The sequence below is a fragment of the Daktulosphaira vitifoliae genome, unplaced genomic scaffold, assembly GCF_025091365.1.
Source record: "Daktulosphaira vitifoliae isolate Bord-2020 unplaced genomic scaffold, ASM2509136v1 Scaffold_4, whole genome shotgun sequence".
NCBI classification, from domain to species: domain Eukaryota; kingdom Metazoa; phylum Arthropoda; class Insecta; order Hemiptera; family Phylloxeridae; genus Daktulosphaira; species Daktulosphaira vitifoliae.
In genome coordinates, this window is record NW_026099575.1 from 1,923,819 (window position 1) to 1,944,900 (window position 21,082).

General features: G+C 29.5%; 1 protein-coding gene and 1 pseudogene across 6 annotated transcripts in view; one reads left to right on the forward strand and one right to left on the reverse strand.

The window, feature by feature from the left end:
* The window catches only part of LOC126905341 (kinesin-like protein KIF17), a 53,622-nt gene that overhangs the window by 16,802 nt on the left and 15,738 nt on the right, over positions 1 to 21,082 (reverse strand). For all 6 annotated transcript variants that reach the window (XM_050684949.1, XM_050684947.1, XM_050684946.1 and 3 more), the window contains 3 exons: positions 8,410 to 8,695; positions 7,456 to 7,835; positions 5,532 to 5,933 (listed from right to left, as the gene is read on the reverse strand). In XM_050684949.1, coding sequence (XP_050540906.1) covers positions 5,532 to 5,933; positions 7,456 to 7,835; positions 8,410 to 8,626 — 999 coding nt within the window. In that variant the 5' untranslated portion in view covers positions 8,627 to 8,695. The remainder of the gene's footprint in view (positions 1 to 5,531; positions 5,934 to 7,455; positions 7,836 to 8,409; positions 8,696 to 21,082) is intronic.
* Positions 18,612 to 19,128, forward strand: LOC126905367 (uncharacterized; annotated as a pseudogene).

A 21,082-nucleotide genomic window follows, 5' to 3' on the forward strand; every position in this document is an offset into this window, starting at 1 on the left:
AAAAAAAATTATGTTGATTTGTTGATTTTTCAAAAAGTTATGGAAGTTTTAAGAAAAAAAAGTGAAAAAATTTCGAAAATTAGCGATTTTTAAATTTGTAATTTTTTTGGATATTTCCCCCATTTGCGGGGAACGAGGGATTTTTTTTCAATTTTTAAGGGTAATGTTTTCAACTAGATACGATTTGTGATCTTTTGATGTATTTTTGAAAGAAATCGGTCCAGTGAGAGCTGAGAAAAAGTGGCAACAGACATAAAAAAAAAAAAAAAANGAGCTGAGAAAAAGTGGCAACAGACATAAAAAACACATCATAGTAAAATTAATACCTTCTCCGCTTCGCATCGAAGCTAAAATTTGTATTTAATTATATATATATATATAACATATAAGTTTTAAATATTCCATGTTTTATTAATAAATTAATATTATTAGTATTTTCTATATCTGATGGTTTCATAATTATGTCCCAATTAATATTTTCATTGATAGGTTGCAAAATTGTTTTTAAATTTTTTAGAAAAGGAATGTGTTTATCATGTGTCACAAAATCGTAAGTTAGTATTAATAAAAGTAATTGTTTTCACGTATCAAAAGTGTTTACTCGTACCCTAAAAAACTGCATAAATGACTTATCACTATTTCTGTTAATCCACAGGTATACGAGGTGTATATTTCTTTGTGGTATAGATATATTTAATGTTTTTGTTTTGCTAATTGGCGCGCGTACGTTATATCCGGTCGTGTAATCAGAAAACTGTACTGTTGCTGTCAAAGTGAACGCTATACATACAATATTCTTTATCAATTTAATAATAGTTCCCCATATGACACATACACTGGCCACCATTGTCAATGTCTATATAATTTTCATATTGATCCATAATTTTATTTTTTTATGTTCTATAAATTGTTAGGCCGATACACTCTTCCAATCGTGATTGTCGTCGTCAGTGTGTCTCATCCTAGTGTGTAACAAGATTGACGCTATAAACCACCGAAGTGGTATATAGGGAAGCTACGTGCATGTAGCCGATTTTTCGCATGTGATAGTTTTTTCTTTATTAAAATGTACTAATTTTGTGAGGTTTCGGCCATTTCTGGGGCCGAGAACCTCATCTTAGGATGAGTCCCATCCGGGACTGGGTATCGTATTTTTTTTTATTAATCATAATGTTTTGAGCCCTTTTTTTATTTTATTTTATTTTTATTTGTTTATATAATATATATTTTTTATCATTATATACTATTAGTTATAACTGCTATCTACAAGGTTATTAGTTAGTGATGCGTCATTTATACTTAAAACATATATAATATTCCGGCAGTGCCCAAGTACGGTCCGTCCGGCCAGATACATACTGCGAGATCTTTTTACTTCTGTTACATTATTGTTCCTGTCCGGTCCCGACACTCTTACTTTTATTTATTAAAATGCCCGCTATCCTTTTATTTATTACAATTTAGAATATCAAAGCATGTTTTAAGGAATAATAGCTGACACGGCCCGCGTCGCTTCGTTATACACGATGCCCCGCGACTCGTGCCACCTTTATCAGCCGTCGCCCTATTATGAATATTTGACTGACCAACACCACGTGTTATACGCTACGGTGCAAAGTCCAGAAAATGCCGCACGGCCGACGACGACCCGCCGCAAATGGTGCGAGAGTCTTCCTCCTGTTGTGAAAGCGACAACGCCGACCAACCGAACCGCACCCGCGCACCATCGCCTACAACACTGCTAACCATTTTGCCGTTCAAGGTTTACGCCGGACATCGCGTCGTCGACGCCAGCGAAAGTGCCGCGATATTATGCGAAGATTATTATTACTGTGTTTATCTTTTCGGTTTGTTTATTTTTTTCACAACGGGAGGAAGACTCTCGAACCATTTGCGGCGGGTCGTCGTCGGCCGTGCGGCATTTGCTGGACTTTGCACCGTAGCGTATAACACGCGGTGTTGGTCAGTCAAATACTCATAGTAGGGCGACGGCTGATAAAGGTGGCACGAGTCGCGGGGCATCGTGTATAACGAAGCGACGCGGGCCGTGTCAAATATCCCCACGCCAAGCCGCCGGTCTACTTAATGATGGCCGGGAAGGCAATCACGTATAGCAGTGAATGTCGCCAAACTCACGTTGTCTGTGGGTGATCTAAGGGGTGAGTGCGTGTATTCCATTTTCCATGGGTTTCTCCGCTGGTCGCTGTTTCACCGCTGCTAATTTGGATGTTGCTACCGGTACTGTGTTGTTGCTGCTACTGTACTGTTGCTGCCGCTACTGTGTTGATGCTGCGATGTCTCCTTCATGTTTGATGCTAAGGATGGTGGTGCTGTTCTCGGGCTGACACTAGTAAAGTGAGTGATGTGTGTTCAATAAGTGTTGTGCGTCCCACCGTGTCATTAAAAACGTAGCGCAGTTTTTCACTATCTGTGATGATAGTTCGCGCGTGTGTGGGTCGCCTGCTATAACATCGGGTAGCGTGTGTCGAGTACTCGCTTTCCAATAAGCTGTAGTGCATCGCGTCGCGCCCAAGTGAATTGTACCTGCAGCGTAGTCCCAGGAGACTTCCTGTTCTGTTAGAAAGTCATGTCCCAGGAGTACGTCACAGTACAGATTCTCTAAGATAACAGCTGTGAACTGTACTTGTAGATCCGCAATTTTTGTTATAAAGGTAGCTGTGCCGGCCGTGCTGTTGTGTGACCGTCAGCTAACCTAACTGGGGGTGTTTGCCCGTTGTGTACATTTCCAATTTTGTGAGCTGTTGCTCGAGTGGCATACGATTTTTGCGCTTGAGAGTCAAGTAAGGCCGTCACAAAGCCGTTGTCAAATTCCAGCTCCACAGCGGGAGTAGTAACTTTACGCGGGCGTGTTTGTGCGGCAATACTCAGGTGGTTAGCGGTTCGAACGGGGAGCGTTGAAACGGTTTGTTCGCCGGCAGTATTAATTGCCTAAGATTAGTGCCGCGAAAGTGCCGCGATATTATGCGAAGATTATTATTACTGTATTTATCTTTTCGGTTTGTTTATTTTTTTATTTTTTTTTCAACGGGAGGAAGACTCTCGCACCATTTGCGGCGGGTTGTCGTCGGCCGTGCGGCATTTTCTGGACTTTGCACCGTAGCGTATAACACGTGGTGTTGGTCAGTCAAATATTCATAGTAGGGCGATGGCTGATAAAGGTGGCACGAGTCGCGGGGCATCGTGTATAACGAAGCGACGCGGGCCGTGTCATAGCAATTATTTATTTCTATTCAAACAAGATAAACATAACCTTAATCGTGTATTTTAAAAAAAATGCTCTGAAGTTATATTTATTTTTAAATGTTTTGCATGACCGTTTGGAATCGTGAATAAATTGGATTTGTTGGCGTGGTGAGTTAGCTGTAATGTATCTGTAAAAATACTGTTGAAGTTCTCAAAAATGGATTAATATATTAGACTTATTGATGGAAAAATATAATAACAGCAAACATTGAATGATTGAAATGATACTAATACAAGTCAATGAGAATCCATTATCGGAAAATTTAATTTTAGATGAATTTTAAAATCTAAAGCTAAAATCAAAATAGGACAAAAAGTGTGTGTATATATTTGTAAAGCTTTATTTATTAAAGGTTATATATCAAACTGATTGAATGCAAAAGTAAATTATACCTCACTGGTGACGACTTATATGCTAGAAGATTGGTGTGTATCTAATGGTTATTTTATGAGAATGAAATACAATTAATCAAATATCCAGATGATTTTCTCATAGAAAGGATTATTAAATGAAAAAATTCCAAAGTATTGGTGAAATGGATAGATTATGATACTTTTCATAACTTTTGAATATCTATGAAACGGCCGATTGTTAAATTAGATTTTTCTCAGTATAATTAAGATAAGAATTCTTACTAAATATTATTAGTTCAAAGAATACGTGTCATTTAGTAAATATGGAACAGTGGAGTGGTGAACATCGTGGTTATGCAATAAAATCGTTTTACTAAAATAATGACAGTTATTCATTTCGTCTTCATTTTAATCTTAAAATCCATAATTCAGTACTATCGGCTAAGGCTATAAAAATATGGATAACCAAGTTTGAAGAAACTAGTTCAGCATTAAAAAGAAGACAGTACGAAAAAAACCATACTCACACTTGAAAACATCATTGTTATAAGAGACCACTCTCATAAAGAATCTAAAGCATTCTGCATGAAACATACACTATCATTAAATTTTTCTGGTAGAAGTCTACGTCGAATTTTACATAGCGACCTTAAATTTCATCTGTATAAGGTGTAGATGGCTGCCTAAGAGTTGAAACCTGCAGATCTCTATAATCGCAGAATTTTTTGTCGAGAAATGCTAACCCGAATGGACGATAAGGAAAACTTTATTCATAATATTTGAATGTCTGATGAAACACATTTTCATCTTAATGGTTTTTTGAATAAGCAAAATTTTCATTATTGATCTGAAGAAAATCCTTAACACAGCGATCGAGTAACAGTATTGTGTGCAATTTCACATTATAGCATCATTGGCCCTCGTTTTACATAAGGACGAACAACAACTGTAAATTCAAATCGTTATATCAATACGATCAATTATTTTCGATCGGTGAACTAATAAATTTTCCCCAAAATGATAACTTTAGGTCCCAACAAGATGATGGCGCGATATCTCACATGGTTCGAGTATTAATAAATGATATTCAACAAATTTTTGGAAATTGCATTAATTTCCAAAAGTGGTGATATTCATTAGCCACATCGATCACCTGATTTACCAGTATGAGACTTTTTTTCGTAGGAATATTAAAAAAATAAAGTCAATGCATAGAAACCTTAAAATATTGATAAATTAAAAACCAAAAATAAAGAAGAAATTTCCAGTAGACCTTTGGAAGTAATGCATCATGTAATGGAAAATATAAGAATTAGGCTAGAAGAGTGCTTGAAAAGACCTGGACATCATCTCGAGGACATTATTTTTAAAAAATAAATGACAAGTTATGTTCTTTTAATAATAAATAATATTTAATTTTAATTCGTTTTTTTTTTATTTTATAATTTATTCTTGAAAATTGGCTGTTTTACTCTCCCATTCTGTACAACCATTACCCGGTGTAGTAGTATACTTTTATAATATGTAATAGTTTATTGTGGTTAACAATATGGTACGTTAGTGTAAGGTCAAAAAATATGGTTCTAGTAATTTATTAACTAGCCAAATAAGCATCGTTGTACATAATTTAAAAAACTTTTCACTAAATTAAAATCGTCATCAATATACAATACATTGTACGAAAAATTATTGTCTAAAAAAGTAAAATCTTTAAGAATGTTTCTGTCAAATATTTTAGCATTTGGTCATTTTACAATAAAAGTTATAGCCTCAAATAATACCAACCCAGTGAATATTCTTATTTTATATTATATCAAATACCAATTTATTTTTGAACAATCTAAACTCATATAATACTTTGAATAATTAATAAAATAACTATTTTGTGTAAGAATTATTATATATATTTTTACCTCTAAATGAATATTAGCTAAATTTTTCTCATATTTTTCTTTTAATGTTTTCAAATTTGCCTGCATTTGACATTTAGAATTATATTCTTCTTGATATTTTTCTTTTAATTTTGTAATCTCTTCTTGATAATCATTACGAAGTTTATCTTTATACGAAAAATCCTTTATACTACTACTTGGTAACCGTGTGTTGGATGATTCTAATAAATGTTTCAGTTTTTTTATTTGTTCTTGATACTGCCGTAACATTGTATCTTTAGGATCTTCATTGACACGAGGATCATTACAAATATTTTTTGCACGATTGGCGTACCTCAGCGTGGATAAAGTTTCATCATAATTACTATCAGCAGGTGAAAGACATGCAACCATCAAAGTCTTTGTGTTACCACCAAGAGAATCCTATTAAAAGTTTTAACAAAATGATTATAGAAGATTCCTTAAAAAAATATTAAATACTGGTTGAATCAGCACATTTTTGATCATAATTTGAATGATATTTGTATAATATGTCTTAAGTTCATTTAATGAGTCTATGTCTAAATTTGTATACGCTATTTTTTATTTAATTGATCCATTGATAGCTGGGTTTATTTCTAAGCATGCGCAATTATTATTACTACACGTAAAAAATAAACTAAAAAAAATTGTAGATTTTTTATGTTGGTATTATAAGTGAAACAGACTGTCATTGTAGTGGGTTCATCCTGTTGGATTCAACTAGATCCAACTATGATTCAAGGAGGTTCTTATATAAATACCATAACTTTCATAATGTCAATCTTAACGAAAGTTTACACTAAAATATTATATTTGGTATATAGGGTAATTATTTTATTTTAAATAATTTAATTAATCGAAAAATAGAATTAATATTAATGATCATTTATTGATTACTTTTAGTTTTGTTTTTCTAAATTTATTGATCATGAAGTATTTTCATCCCTTATACCTTATAAAAGTAGCCACTTTTTTTTTTTAAATAGAAATTAACTATTTTATTCATTATATAATGACCTAACTTAGAAAATGACTGGTCGATAACAATTCTTGAACCCCTATTTCGGAATTTATTAACATTTTTATTACTATACAGGTCGAAGAGTGAGGTCGACATATGTCTTTTTCGTTTACCTTGCCTTAATCCCAACTACTTGGGGTCAGCTACTTTTATCCTAAACTTCTACTTGACACGATCTCCTACATCATCCACCCTCATATCGCATTCAATAACATCCTCTGTCTCTTTTATAGTCTTCCTCTACCTCTTCTTCCTTCAACATTAATTTCTATAACTGTTATTACAGCTTCCGATTGTTCTCTCTTCATAATATGATCAAACCATCTAATTCTATTTAATCACCTATACTCCCTCTTATATGTTCATTCCTTATCCTATCTTCTCTAGTCACATCACTCATCCATCCATACATTCTCATCACTACTACACTCATTCTCTGCTTTACTTTCTTGTCATCCACCCAACTCTCTGAACCATTCATCATAGCTAGTTTCACTACAGTCTAATAGAATTTACCTTTCAGCATCATTAGAATTATTTTATCACATAACGCACCAGACGCTTCTTTCCACTTTTTAACAGTTTTGTTTAATATTTTGGCTTTGAAAAAAAGAAAGTGTAAATCATAAATCAAGATTCTTTATGAAATCTCTTATTCAAATAGTAAAAATGCCGTTTATTTATTTTTTAGTAGTGTTTGAATTTAACGATCTTATACAGAAGTAATAATTTGTTAGAAGTTTTATCATTCTTTCTTCAATAGTAATTTCCTTTGATTAAAATAGAGGTTAAAAATATTCTCAGTTTCATCTTTTTTCTACTTTATAATTAGATTTCTTATGAATAAGATAAAAAATCTAAAAATTAGGCTTTACAATTAATTTAACTTAAAGTATAGTTTACTTGTAGTAATCGAGTGAGTTTAGAGTCTCTATATGGAATATGTTTCGCCTTTCCGTCAACTAAAGCGGAAATAACATTACCGAGTGCTGATAAAGAGAGATTTATTTTGGTAGCTTCTTTGAGACGATTTCCAGAAGCACCAGTTTTTGCTTGTCGCTCACTGCCTGCTAAATCAACTAAACTTAGTTTACCTCGTTTAATTGATTTAATTTCTTCGGTAGCATTTGTTACTGACATCATTTCAACTGATAATGTAAAAATAGAATGACTTCTAGAAGAATCGGAGTTCATCATTGTATCACCAGTAACCCTATTTTTACATCCTAGTGTCATTAGTTCTTGACATTCCATCACATTATGTACAGCATGATGTGAAAGTTCTAGAATAAAATTTTTTTTGGGATGTATAATAAATTTATTTAAAATTGGAAGATGTAAAAAACCAAGTTTGAATTACTAATCCCAGTGATGATCTAACGGAGTGAAATGGAAGGATAGTATATTGAACCCTTACAAGAAACTTTTTTTAAAAAAATTTAACGGATAATTCCTAAAATAAGTACACTTATAGCACTGATACCAAGTTGAAAAATTATTAATATACCATGCTATTATAACATATTCTCCAATTTAATCAGTTATCACTAATATTTAATTTTAATAGACCAATATTTCAAAAAATTAAATAAAAAAAACCCGAATTATAACTAGTTGAAGAAATTTTCCTGATAATTTGTAAAAAAAACGTTTTTTTTTATTAGTAAAATTGTTTTAAAAACTTATAATTTTGAAATTGGCAGTTATAGAAATTTTGTATGAAAAATTGCCATAATTATCTTATAAATACTCAGAGAGAAATAAAATTTTAGTAATGCTTAAAATAATTATACTACTTTTGGTATGTTTTTTAAAAAAAAATTCAAACATTGATAATGTTATATTTTTACTAATCACCATTCACATAAATTTCTCTTTCTGAGCTTTCTTTGAGCTGCAATCGTTTTTTTGTGTCTGAGCTTAAAAGATCTCTAACTTCTTCATTGTAGATCTCAATGAATGAAGCAAGTACTAAGAATTTTACATCATCTGTTACTGAAATTGCCTCAAAGACATGTTCAAAAGCCCTAGGAATTATTCCTCTTTGATTACTTGGTATGTTGACTCCTTGCATAGAAAAACTTTTACCACATCCTGTTTGTCCATAAGCGAAAATTGTACAATTATAACCTTCGAGCACGCCCTAAAAAAGTGAGCATTTATGAGAGTTTTTTAATTAAAATAAAAAAAAAAACATTTTTCTTGTTTAATATTTCCTCAGATATTCACCAAATTATTAGAATTAAACAATATCTACAGATTTGTATCGAAGCGTTTCTTATAATAGTGACTTTAATCACTAGGGGATATCATCTTAACTGGTCTTATCCACGTCCACGTACAACCCTACTATGCTGCCGTTTTTTATTTTTTTTATGTGAAATGTAATATTGTTGATAATAATTACAATAATATTTATTTCAAACAATAAATATCACAAAATAAAATATGTTTTAAAAGTTTTCCTTACAAATAAATTGAAAAGAATCCATAAAGTAAAATGAAAAGAGAGGCTACAAACGTTGTGAATAATTCAACATAAATAATTGAAGAGTAATTGAAGTAACCTCTAGTCGATAGCTTACGGTATTTTAAATTTTTGACTAAAAACACTTTATTTTAGTTTATAATATGGATTGTATTTTTTCTATATAGCTTTTACATTTCATATACGAATAAAACTATAGGTGTGCGTAGGTGCGCCGGACTCATCATTCGCTGTCCGGTTTACGACTGACTTATAAACACAAAACCTACGCTACACCGCCCTCCACCTATTTTATAACAAAAAATATCTACCGTTTTTTCCCAATATCAAACCACCTCCATTGCTTAAAATATTTGCTTTATCAAAAATACATAAGCCCCTTTAAAATGAGACCTGTTATATCGATTTTAAATACCATAACTTACAAATTGGCTAAACTTTTAGTATTTTCATCCAATCAAAAATTCGATAGCTTTTCAGTTAAAAAAACCCAGCACAGGGGGGTCGCGGCACAGTGGTGACGTGGCATACTTGGATTTGTATAATGATATCTTATAGTGATTAAAATCACTATCAAAATAAAAGGCTTCGATGCAAATCTTTAGATAGTGTATAATTTAAAAAAATTGGTGTATTATTCCAAAAGCTACATGATCTGCTAGTTCCTTATTAATATCCTGATTAAAATAAAGTATGTCGAATGAAAAAGTGATTATAAAAAAATATTATTTTTCATAAAAAAATTGTGTTGATATGGATCAACACTTTTCAATAAGTTATAGCATTATAAAGTTAAAAATGTAAAAAATAAAATCGAGAATTTTCACACAAAAATAGAATTCGGTAGCCATTTTCACCATGAAGACAAGTCCAGAGGTCAAAATTTTTTTTTCCATAATAAATTACATTACATACATACAAATCTTTAATATAAGATACATAAAAAAGTGTCAAATCTTCCGGAACACTTTAAAAAGTTAAGTTGAAAAAGTAAATTTTTTGTGAAAAAGTTGTCATTTTAAATCCCCCCCTGGGGGCAGGTTAAGTGTCAGATTTACAAAAATTATATGCTAAATAATAGGTAAAGACATCAAGCATCTATAAAAAAAAAATTTAGTGATCCATATATTTTCCGAAAAGTTATAACATTATTAAGTTAAAAATATAAAAAAAAATTATTTTACAAAAATCGTAATTTTTTATTAACTTTGATGTCTTTTTTCACCACGAAGACAAGTCCAGAGGTCAAAATTTTCTTTTTCATAATAAAGTATATTACATTATCTTTAATTTATGATATATATAAAAGTGTCAGACTTTCCGGAACACTTTCAAAAGTTAAGTTGAAAAAGTTCTACTTTCTATATGCATTTTTCATATTTTAAGCACCCCCGTATATAGGGAAATGGTCTGATTTAAAAAAAAAGTATGTTGAATGAAAGATGTATATAAATACTATTTCTCATGAAAAAATTATATTGATCCATACATTTTTTAAAAAGTTATAGCACTTTAAAGTAAAAGATGTAAATTATAAAATCGAGAATTTTGGAAACTATGGCTTCGCGATGAATGAAACAATGATGCCATGTGACTGATGGTATGATTTATCTAATTTGTGCAATTAATCCAGTAAATTTTCCTGACATTGAACGAGCACCATCTGTACTAACTTCTATACATTTAGTCCATTCAATTTCATTAGCTATAATAAATTCATTAATTTTACAAAATATTTCCTCTGCTGTTGTGTGTACCAAAGTGGTTACGAATAAAATGTCTTCGGAAATGACATTTTCGTATTCGTATCTTACATAACACAGTAATACTGATTTATTAGTTATATCGGTACTTTCATCAAGTTGGAGACTAAAGTAGTCACTTTTATTAATTCTTCTCAACAACTGTTCTTTAATATTTCCTGATAAACCATCAATTCGTTTTTTTATTGTATCATTTGACAATGCAATTTTATTTAAGCTACTTGCAGCTTCTTCGCCGATCATTGCAGAGACCATAGCATTTTCAGCAGGTAATATCAAGTCTTCTGCAATCATGTAAAGTTTCCCTGATTTCCCAATAAGTAAAGAAACTGCAAACGATGCTTTTACGGCGCTTTCATTTGTACAATCAGTTGCAGTTTTTTTTATCAATTTCATATTTTTTCTCAATTTTTGCTCTTTATTTTTAAAAAAATCAAAGGATTTCGTGGCATGTTCTTTATGCTTAGTTTCAAGGTGTCTTTTTAGTTTTGATGGTTTTAAAGCCTCGTTTGATAATACCTCAAAACATATCACACATTGAGGTTTTGGTTCTTCTTCAGATCCGTTGCACGTGAAACCCATTGATAAATAATTACTATCATACTTACGAAGTTTTATTGANGATAAATAATTACTATCATACTTACGAAGTTTTATTGACTTTTCTTTTTTCATACACAGAGTCTTTTCATCATCAACGTCAGAATTTTTCCTTTTTATATTTAGCCAATGTTTCATTTTAACTTAAATGTCTTTAAGATGATTTGAAAAAATATCACGTATTAATCGTAAATTATGTAGGTATAAAATTGATCAACTGCAATAATTGGTGATAAATATACGACTGCCGACTAAAGTGCTGTATGCCTGTACAATTCGTACGAACAAGAAAATCTGATAAATAAATATTAGTAATAAAATTATTAGGTTTAGAATGTTTAGATACTTAATTGTATCGAATTCCACATTGTCATCGGTGTAATTAAGAAAAGATGCCGCGGACCACAGGTTAAGAACCGCTGATATAGGTCATTATTTTGTAAAACTGAAAGTAAAACATTTTTGTAATGTTTGGTTTAATTGTAATTTCTTGATCTATTATTACAAAATATAATATAGTCTTTTATTTGTAAAGCTAGAAGTAAAATATTTTTAGTAATGTTTGGGTTAATTGTAATTCCCTGAATTATTGTTACTAGACCAGGAAGTAAATATTTATAAACATTTTTGAAAATGATTGTATTATGAATTTAGTAAAAAAAAGAAAAAGAAAATAATTTAGTATATAAGACAAAATGGAATGAATTAAAGAGGAGAGAAGACTTCGGGAGTACCAAAGGTAATCTCTTTTCGCGTAGTACGTTTATAACATTAAGTTTTCATTTTGTGTATTGGTTTATTGTGTTTTAAGTGTATCTTTATTTTGTATGTTTTACATTGTTTGATTATATCTTTAATAATTACATTTGCGTTATTATTGAACTTTTATTACTATAAGTTAGGACAAATAAGGTTGTTTCGTTTTATAGATACAACATAACGCGCGTGTCTCTAGCACTTGTAGTATGAGCATTTCCGCAAAACAGTTTGATTTTATGCGTTTTTTTAATATATTCATAAAACATCTTGCCAATATTGTCAAAATATTTTTTTTATAATATTTTAGACATATACCTTTAATACATTGTAAGAATATAATATTCGCTACCAAAGTATATTCTAAAAATATTTAAAAATATTTTGGTTATATTATAGGAATATTTTAATATCAAAAAGAAATATTCTATAAATACTTAAGAAATATTTCATTGCTATGTGGGATTACGGAATATACATACAAGGTTTAAATTAATTTTACCTATAAATTAAACTATAGGTTAGGTATAATTTAAACTAATTTAAACAAAAAGAATTTAGAGGGAATGCTGTTTTTTTTGGATTTATTAATAAAAAGAGTAGGGGTACTAATTTTGAAATTATCAAATAGGCACACATACATTCTGATACATTATTAACTACATGTTAAAAATATAAAAAATAAAATCGAGAATTTTCACACAAAAATAGCATTTGGTAGCCATTTTCACCGTGAAGATAAAATAAAGTCCGAAATTTTATTTTTCTATGATTGAGTATATTACATTAGCTTTAATTTATATATAAAAGTGTCAGACTTTTCGGAACATTTTCAAAAGTCAAGTTGAAAAAGTTGTCATTTTAAATCCCTCTCTGTGGGCAGGTAAAGGGTCAGATTTATAAAAAAAATATACCAAATGAAAGGTAATGATATCATGCATCTATATAAAAAAATTATATTGATTCGGTCATTTTTGAAAAAGTTATAGTAATTTTAAGTAAAAAAAATCGAAAATTTTTTGAAAATTAGCGATTTTCAAATTTGTAACTTTTTTTTAGAGATTTCTCCCATTTACGGGAAACGAGGGAAATTTTTTCAATTTTTGAGGGTAATGTCTTCGACTAGATACGATTTGTGATCTTTTGACGTATCATTGAAAGAAATCGGTTCGGTGATAGCTGAGAAAAAGTGGTAACAGACACAAAAAAAAAAAACCTAGTAAAACCAATACCTTCTCAGCTTCGCATCGAAGCTAATATCAATTTTAGTACGGAGAACACGGCAATTCTGACAGAATCCATTAACAAAAAATTTAGAAGATGAATTTTCTAGGAGTGGCGATGATTTGAATGTCGATCCGCTATCCAGTTTTTTAACCCTGACGAATAAATGCCAGGCATATCATTCTTATAAACAATTTTCAAATCTTTCTCTCCATTAGAAATGCTCTGATGAAATTCTTTATGACATGCACGCAGCAGTTGACGTTCCAAAGGGGTTTTATCACGCACGATACGAAAATTAACAGCGAATGTTGCACCAGCACGTTTACATGAATTATAATCCGTTAAAAGTTGAACTGCTAATTCTTTCTTATCAAAGATAATTTTCTGTGGGCGATTGAAATTCGGACGCGTTTTACCTAAACGAACAGCCTTAAATTCAGGTGGAACAGCTCTGCCAAGAGGCTTAAGAAGAGCAACCAATGCCTTTATATCATAACTGATATGTTCAGTCATAGATGAAGATAAAGACTCCGGTACTGCATAAGCAATAATATTAGACGAACATTTTTCCCTTTTAAATGATTCCTATAGTACTTCACTTACAATAGTAGATGGTTGAATTGTAGCATTACACGTCTCTAACTTGATTAGTTTGTTATTAAAAATTTCAAGTTCACCACGCAATTTGATATTTTCATTTTATAATTCAGATATTTGATTCAATAAATTTTTAAATTCCTCTCTAAGCCCATTTATCATGACGATCAGACAAACTCTTATTGGCTGATAAAATGTCAGATTTGAAGGATTTCATTGCAGACATAAGATCCTCATTAGTGATAGAATGTAATAACGACGAATTTTTAACACTACTGCCAGTCTGACTAGAAGTTCCTCTCGAGGCAGATGAAGGAGAATCTCATTTACTGGGCATAGATTTATACACAAAAGAAAACTCACTCCTTGAGATCTTGATGCAACCAAACTTACACGATTGTATATACGTAGGAGTTAGTGATACTAATTAAGTTTATAACCTAGCGTTTAAGTCTCCAAGATTACCAAACGAAGAATAGCATAAAACAGTTGTTTGTAAAATGATAGTGTATGAATATTTTATGTTCATCAAAAAACGATATTCCAATTAAAATATTAAAAATAGTATGAATTTTTTAGTACAACGATTCGTAATTCAGTAAATATTAATTGTTCTATTGTAAAACAAAAATTAACTTATACAGAACTGAGTGAAAATTTTAAAATAATTAACCGAAAAACTTACTGAAAAACTAACCTGTTATCACAATTATCAAATATCACAACTATACGTTTAAAAAAAAAAGACATTCCATAATTTATCTTCTACGAATAATCGGACTCTAAAGACAAAAGTCATGTTATTTTTAGTTAATATGATAATAATTTTCTTATTTAATACAATTATTTGAATAATTCATGGACCAAAATAAATTTCACATTATTTTTTAAAAAGGCTGACTTATTTTAACTACAATTAAATTAAAGTTAATACATTATTCTTTAAGATGAAAAAAGAAAAACTATCTGAACACTTTATTTACATAAATAATTTATCACTAAAGCTACTATGCAATATGCTTTAAAATCGCTCATTTTATAGTTTCTTGAATAGTATTAAAATACTTATATCATATTAAATTACGTAAAATTAAAGTTTATATTATGGACTCTTCTTCTTTTTCATCGCCGTAATCCCAACTACTTGGAGTCAGCCACCCTTATCTTAAACTTCTACTTGACACGATATCCTACACTATCTATGCTCACATCACCCGTCTTATATCGCATACAATAACATCCCTCCGTCTCTTTTTTAGTCTTCCTCTATCTCTTCATCTTTCAAGATTCATTTCTTTAACTGTTCTTACAGATTCCTATTCCTCTCTCCTCTTGTGATATGACATAAATTTCCTCAATATGATCAAACCATCTAAGTCTATTTTAGACCTCCAACCATCTTACGCTAACACCGCCTAATATTTTCCATACTTCTACTGACTCTTCATCTATTTCTACTGCTTTAGTTTTTTTTTTTATTGATACTTTTTTCTAGCTGATTAAATTTACTAGTCCCTCGTTCCATGAAATATGCTCTGATGTCTCTTTTAGATACTCCTCATTCATTAATTTTTCAAAATAATCTTTTCACTTTTTTTCACATCATCTTTGCTCATTCGCACCATCATATCATCACGTTTTATACAACTTACATTTTGATAATACTTTAGATCATTTTTTATTACATTTTCAAGTCTATAGATTTCTTTCTCGACTTCCTTTGTTCCAAGCCTAGCATACAACTCATCATAACACTTAAACTTCGCCTTATTTACTGCACACTTAGTTTCTCTGCACAAACGTTTATACTTCATCCTATCTTCTTTTCTTTTGCACTTCTGCCATACTTTGAATTGTTTTTTCTTACTTTCTATGATTTTTTTAACGTTTTCATCAACCAGGTTTTGATTTTTTTTTTATTGTTATTATTATTAATTTCTAATTTTTTTCAATTATTAGCGCCTCATCAAATAGTATGAATATTAGAGTGGTCCTTAATCATATAAGAAGAAATTTTTTATTAATATTTTTTACACAGTACCCTCTAGATTGGTTAAATACTATTATAATGTAATGTAGGTAAAATTTAGAAGTTTTAATTCAACCCCTTCTGGTGCCGCATTAGGGTTGAAATATGGCACTTGATGGTTGTTTTTGCTTATTTTGATTTTTACTCGACAACTATTACACTTACCGCTAAAATGAATAGAATATTAATTATAGAACTTATTATTGCCTATAAAAAAGGTAATAAAAATATTTTTCATAAATTCATTATATTTTGAGAAAAATAACTTAACATAAAAATTTTTCAAAATTTAACATAAATATATTTTTTTAAATATTTTAATTATTTTACTGAGTGGCTGAAGTTTCATCGAATTTTTCTTTTAAAATTGGTTTTAATAATATTTCCTAAAAAAAGTCATATTATATTTTACGTTAGTGCAATTATATATTGATGTATTAGAATTTATGGCGCAAAAATAAAATATAAGTTTAACTGTACTGTTCTAAATGCTATACTTATTATTTTGAACGTGTGGAATTTATTGTGATTATTCATAGAAGACAAGAATTGTGGCATTATTGTTGTTTGTGTAATAATTGGTAACGATAAAAGTTCTTACCAATAATCATTTTTATGGACTAATATCAGACATTTTCTTGTAATTTAGTTTTTTGCTTAATATTGTGTCCAGTTTTAAGATTTTTTAAAATATTAGTTTAGTGATACAGTTTTTTTGAAATTTTATTTTATTTAAATGTGTCACGTAACTAAGTGTATTTAGTAGGAGCAATGAATCATCAAATTACTGGAAGTAAATTACCTTCAGTTAAAAATGTTTTGAGTGTATTGTATTATAATTTAAGATTTGTAAAATTGAATTTGCATGAAAGTGCGGTGCTTGCTGTTGACAAGTGTCTAATTTACTGGAAAAAAGCTCAAATACCTACGCAAGATCCAGTTAATATTATAAGAAAATTAAAAATGTTGTACGATGAACTGAGAAATTTAGAGAAAAATAAAACTAGGACTTATACAAGAAAAGAGAACAAAATTTTGTAGACCAAATCGAAGAATTGTTTGATATAGCTCATGCTGATGCAATCAGTCTAATGAAGATCCAGGAAGATATTGATTTTTTGCGACTTCAATGAACTAAGAGACGTCCCGGATGTATGATGGGAGTAGATATGAATTTAACCCAAGCAAAAAAAAAAAATGCAAATAAGACAAGAACAGAAAAATAAAATACTTATACCTCACTCAGATATAGAAACTTTATTAGAAGGTAATTTTTAAAAATAATGAATGTTTAATAAACATTGTTTATTATATTTTTAATAATTATATATGATTTAATTTAGAAAAATATTCATGTACTTCATCGGATTCATGTGATATGGAAATCGTAAGTGAAGAAGAGAGACAATTTTCACCAGTAGCAGGTCCGTAAAAAATAAAAGAGGTAGAAAAGAACTTTTAACTTCTAGATTATCTGCCGCTCTTGATAGGTGTAAAATAAGTGATAGGGATGCTGTTCATTTGTTAACTGCATGTTTGGATGCCTTATCATTAGATCCCAGCATATATGTTTTAAACCGATCGTCAATTAAAAGGTCCCGTGAACATTATAGACAAAAAATTGCAGAAAATATTAGTTCTAAATTTCATGAACAAAATTTGAATTTTGTTGTGATCCATTGGGATTCAAAAATGCTTCCAGACCTTACAGGGAAAAAAAAAGTCGATAGCCTCCCTATTATTACAACCGCCTTAAATTTTGAACAGCTTCTTGGAGTACCTTATATACCCTCTGGAAAAGGTTTAGAAGTATCATTAGCTGTCTATGACGCTTTAGTCAAATGGTCACTATTGGAAAAAGTACAGGCTTTCACATTTGATACTACGGCCTCTAATACGGGAAAGTTCAATGGGGCGTGTTTTTTATTAGAGCAACGTCTTGGAAGAGAAATTTTATTCTTAGCATGCCGACACCATATTTATGAACTTGTTTTACAAGGCGTATATTCAGATACCAAATTATGTCCTTCAACCGGACCAGAAATATTATTATTCAAGAGGTTTCAACAAGAATGGGAAACAATTGATAAAACAAAATTCTCTACATCAATTTCTGATACTTATGTTCATAATATTTTAAAAGATGAAGCCGATGAAATTATTTTATATGCAAAAAGTAAAATTACTGAATATCTCCCCCGAGATGATTATCAAGAGTTTTTAGAACTTGTTATTATATTTTTGGGCGGTGTTCCTCAAAGGGGAAATGCTTTTCGAAAACCGGGTCCTTATCATTTAGCCAGATGGATGGTTAAAGCAATATATTGTTTAAAAATATTTTTGTTTAAAAATCAATTTAAACTAGACAGTAGAGAAGAAACATCATTAAAGGATATTTGTTGTTTTATTGTAAAATGTTACGTTCAAGCTTGGTTTTCATCTCCAAAAGCTATAGAAGCTCCTTTTAATGACATATTATTTCTTAGAAAATTAGAATCTTATAAATTATAAAATAAAAAAATCGCTGACGTGGCATTAAAAAAAATAACTAATCATTTGTGGTATGTATTTAAAACCAGAATGTATTACTTTTTCCTTATTTGACAATCGTGTAGACTATAATACAAAACGCAAAATGGCTGAAAAAATTCTAAGATATAATGATGATGATGATGATGATGATGAAGAAACTAATCTGAATAAAAAGTTAACTCTTACACCAGACGATGTCTCCAATTTTCTTCAAAAAGACTTACCAACTGATTTAATAACTTCCAAATCAATTGAAATGTTTAAGCGGTTTAAAATTCAAAAACATTTTTTAAGCATTGATCCAGCTTATTAGAATTATCAGGAAGACTTCAAAACAGATAGAGAAATAATCAAATCATTGAAAATAGTTAACGACACAGCTGAGAGAGGAGTCAAGCTAATGGAAGAATATAATGATAAATTTACTTAAGACGAAGAACAAAAACAATTTTTATTGCAGGTAAATTTAACAATTTTTATTTTTAACTTAAATTAATTATACCGTTTAATTTTTTAGACCGTCCAAGATTATTAAAAAAAAATATCCCAAATGTAATAGAGAAACATTAAAAAAAATATATTAAGAGACAATTACTAGTCCCATGTAGATAAATGTGCTATGAATTTTGCAATAATTATGTGTTGATAGAATGGATTATACATTTTTTTTTATTTAATCTTAGTTAATATTCATGAAATTATTATATAGTTATTTTGTACTATTTTTTACTTTTTTTTTAATATTAATTTTATAAAAAAAGATTACATGAAAATTTAATGAAATTTTAAATACTCAGTAAAATAATTAAAATATTTACGTGTTACGTGACACATTTAAATAAAATAAAATTTCAAAAAAACTGTATCACTAAACTAATATTTTAAAAAATCTTAAAACTGGACACAATATTAAGCAAAAAACTAAATTACAAGAAAATGTCTGATATTAGTCCATAAAAATGATTATTGGTAAGAACTTTTATCGTTACCAATTATTACACAAACAACAATAATGCCACAATTCTTGTCTTCTATGAATAATCACAATAAATTCCACACGTTCAAAATAATAAGTATAGCATTTAGAACAGTACAGTTAAACTTATATTTTATTTTTGCGCCATAAATTCTAATACATCAATATATAATTGCACTAACGTAAAATATAATATGACTTTTTTTATGAAATATTATTAAAACCAATTTTAAAAGAAAAATTCGATGAAACTTCAGCCACTCAGTAAAATAATTAAAATATTTAAAAAAATATATTTATGTTAAATTTTGAAAAATTTTTATGTTAAGTTATTTTTCTCAAAATATAATGAATTTATGAAAAATATTTTTATTACCTTTTTTATAGGCAATAATAAGTTCTATAATTAATATTCTATTCATTTTAGCGGTAAGTGTAATAGTTGTCGAGTAAAAATCAAAATAAGCAAAAACAACCATCAAGTGCCATATTTCAACCCTAATGCGGCACCAGAAGGGGTTGAATTAAAACTTCTAAATTTTACCTTCATTACATTAATTATTTTTAGGAGGATTATTGCAGATTTTTGTCTTATTTTAAGGTTTTCGGATAATAATTTGATATTAATAATTAAACTTTCTTTAAGAACAATCGCATTGAAGATTTTTATATTAGTTTTAATCACTGTTAGATTTTAATCTATAATAGTTCCAATTGTGCCGGATTCTGATGCTTTTTTTATAATAAATAAAAACATAATTATGACGCACAAATTTGCTTGTTTTTGTTGTATAGACTTAATATACATTTTACAAAAAAAACTTTAAATTTATTAAAGAGCTTCAAGAAAACTGTCTCATATGGGCCTTTAGGGCCTCAGTCAGTCACTACTAAAATAAATATATTCCTTTTAATAATTCACAAGTCAGTTTCAAACAAAAAACCCAGCACAGAAGGTCGCGGCACAGTGGTGACGTTGCATAGTTGTGTAAGAACATTTATTACCATGTTCTTACCACTTATATTACACACATTATTGTTTAAAAATTACATATTTTGGAAGTAAAAAAAAAAAACCCAGCACAGGGGGGTCGCGGCACAGTGGTGACGTGGTATAGATGGATTAAGTATAATGATATCTGACAGTGATTAAAATCACTATCAAAAAAAAACGCTTCGATGCAAATCTTTAGATAGTGTTTAATTTTAAAAAATTGGTGGACTATTCCAAAAGCTACATTATCTGCTAGTTCATTATTAATATCCTAATTAAGATAAAGTATGTAGAATGAAAAAGGGATTATTAAAAAATATTATTTCTCATAAAAAAATAATGTTGATCCATACACTTTTCAATATGTCATAGCATTATAAAGTTAAAAATTTAAAAAATAAAATCGAGAATTTTCACACAATAATAGCATTCNATTATAAAGTTAAAAATTAAAAAAAAAAAATCGAGAATTTTCACACAATAATAGCATTCGGTAGCCATTTTCACCGTGAAGATAAAATAAAGTTCGAAATTTTTTTTTCGCATAATAAAGTAAATTACATTAGCT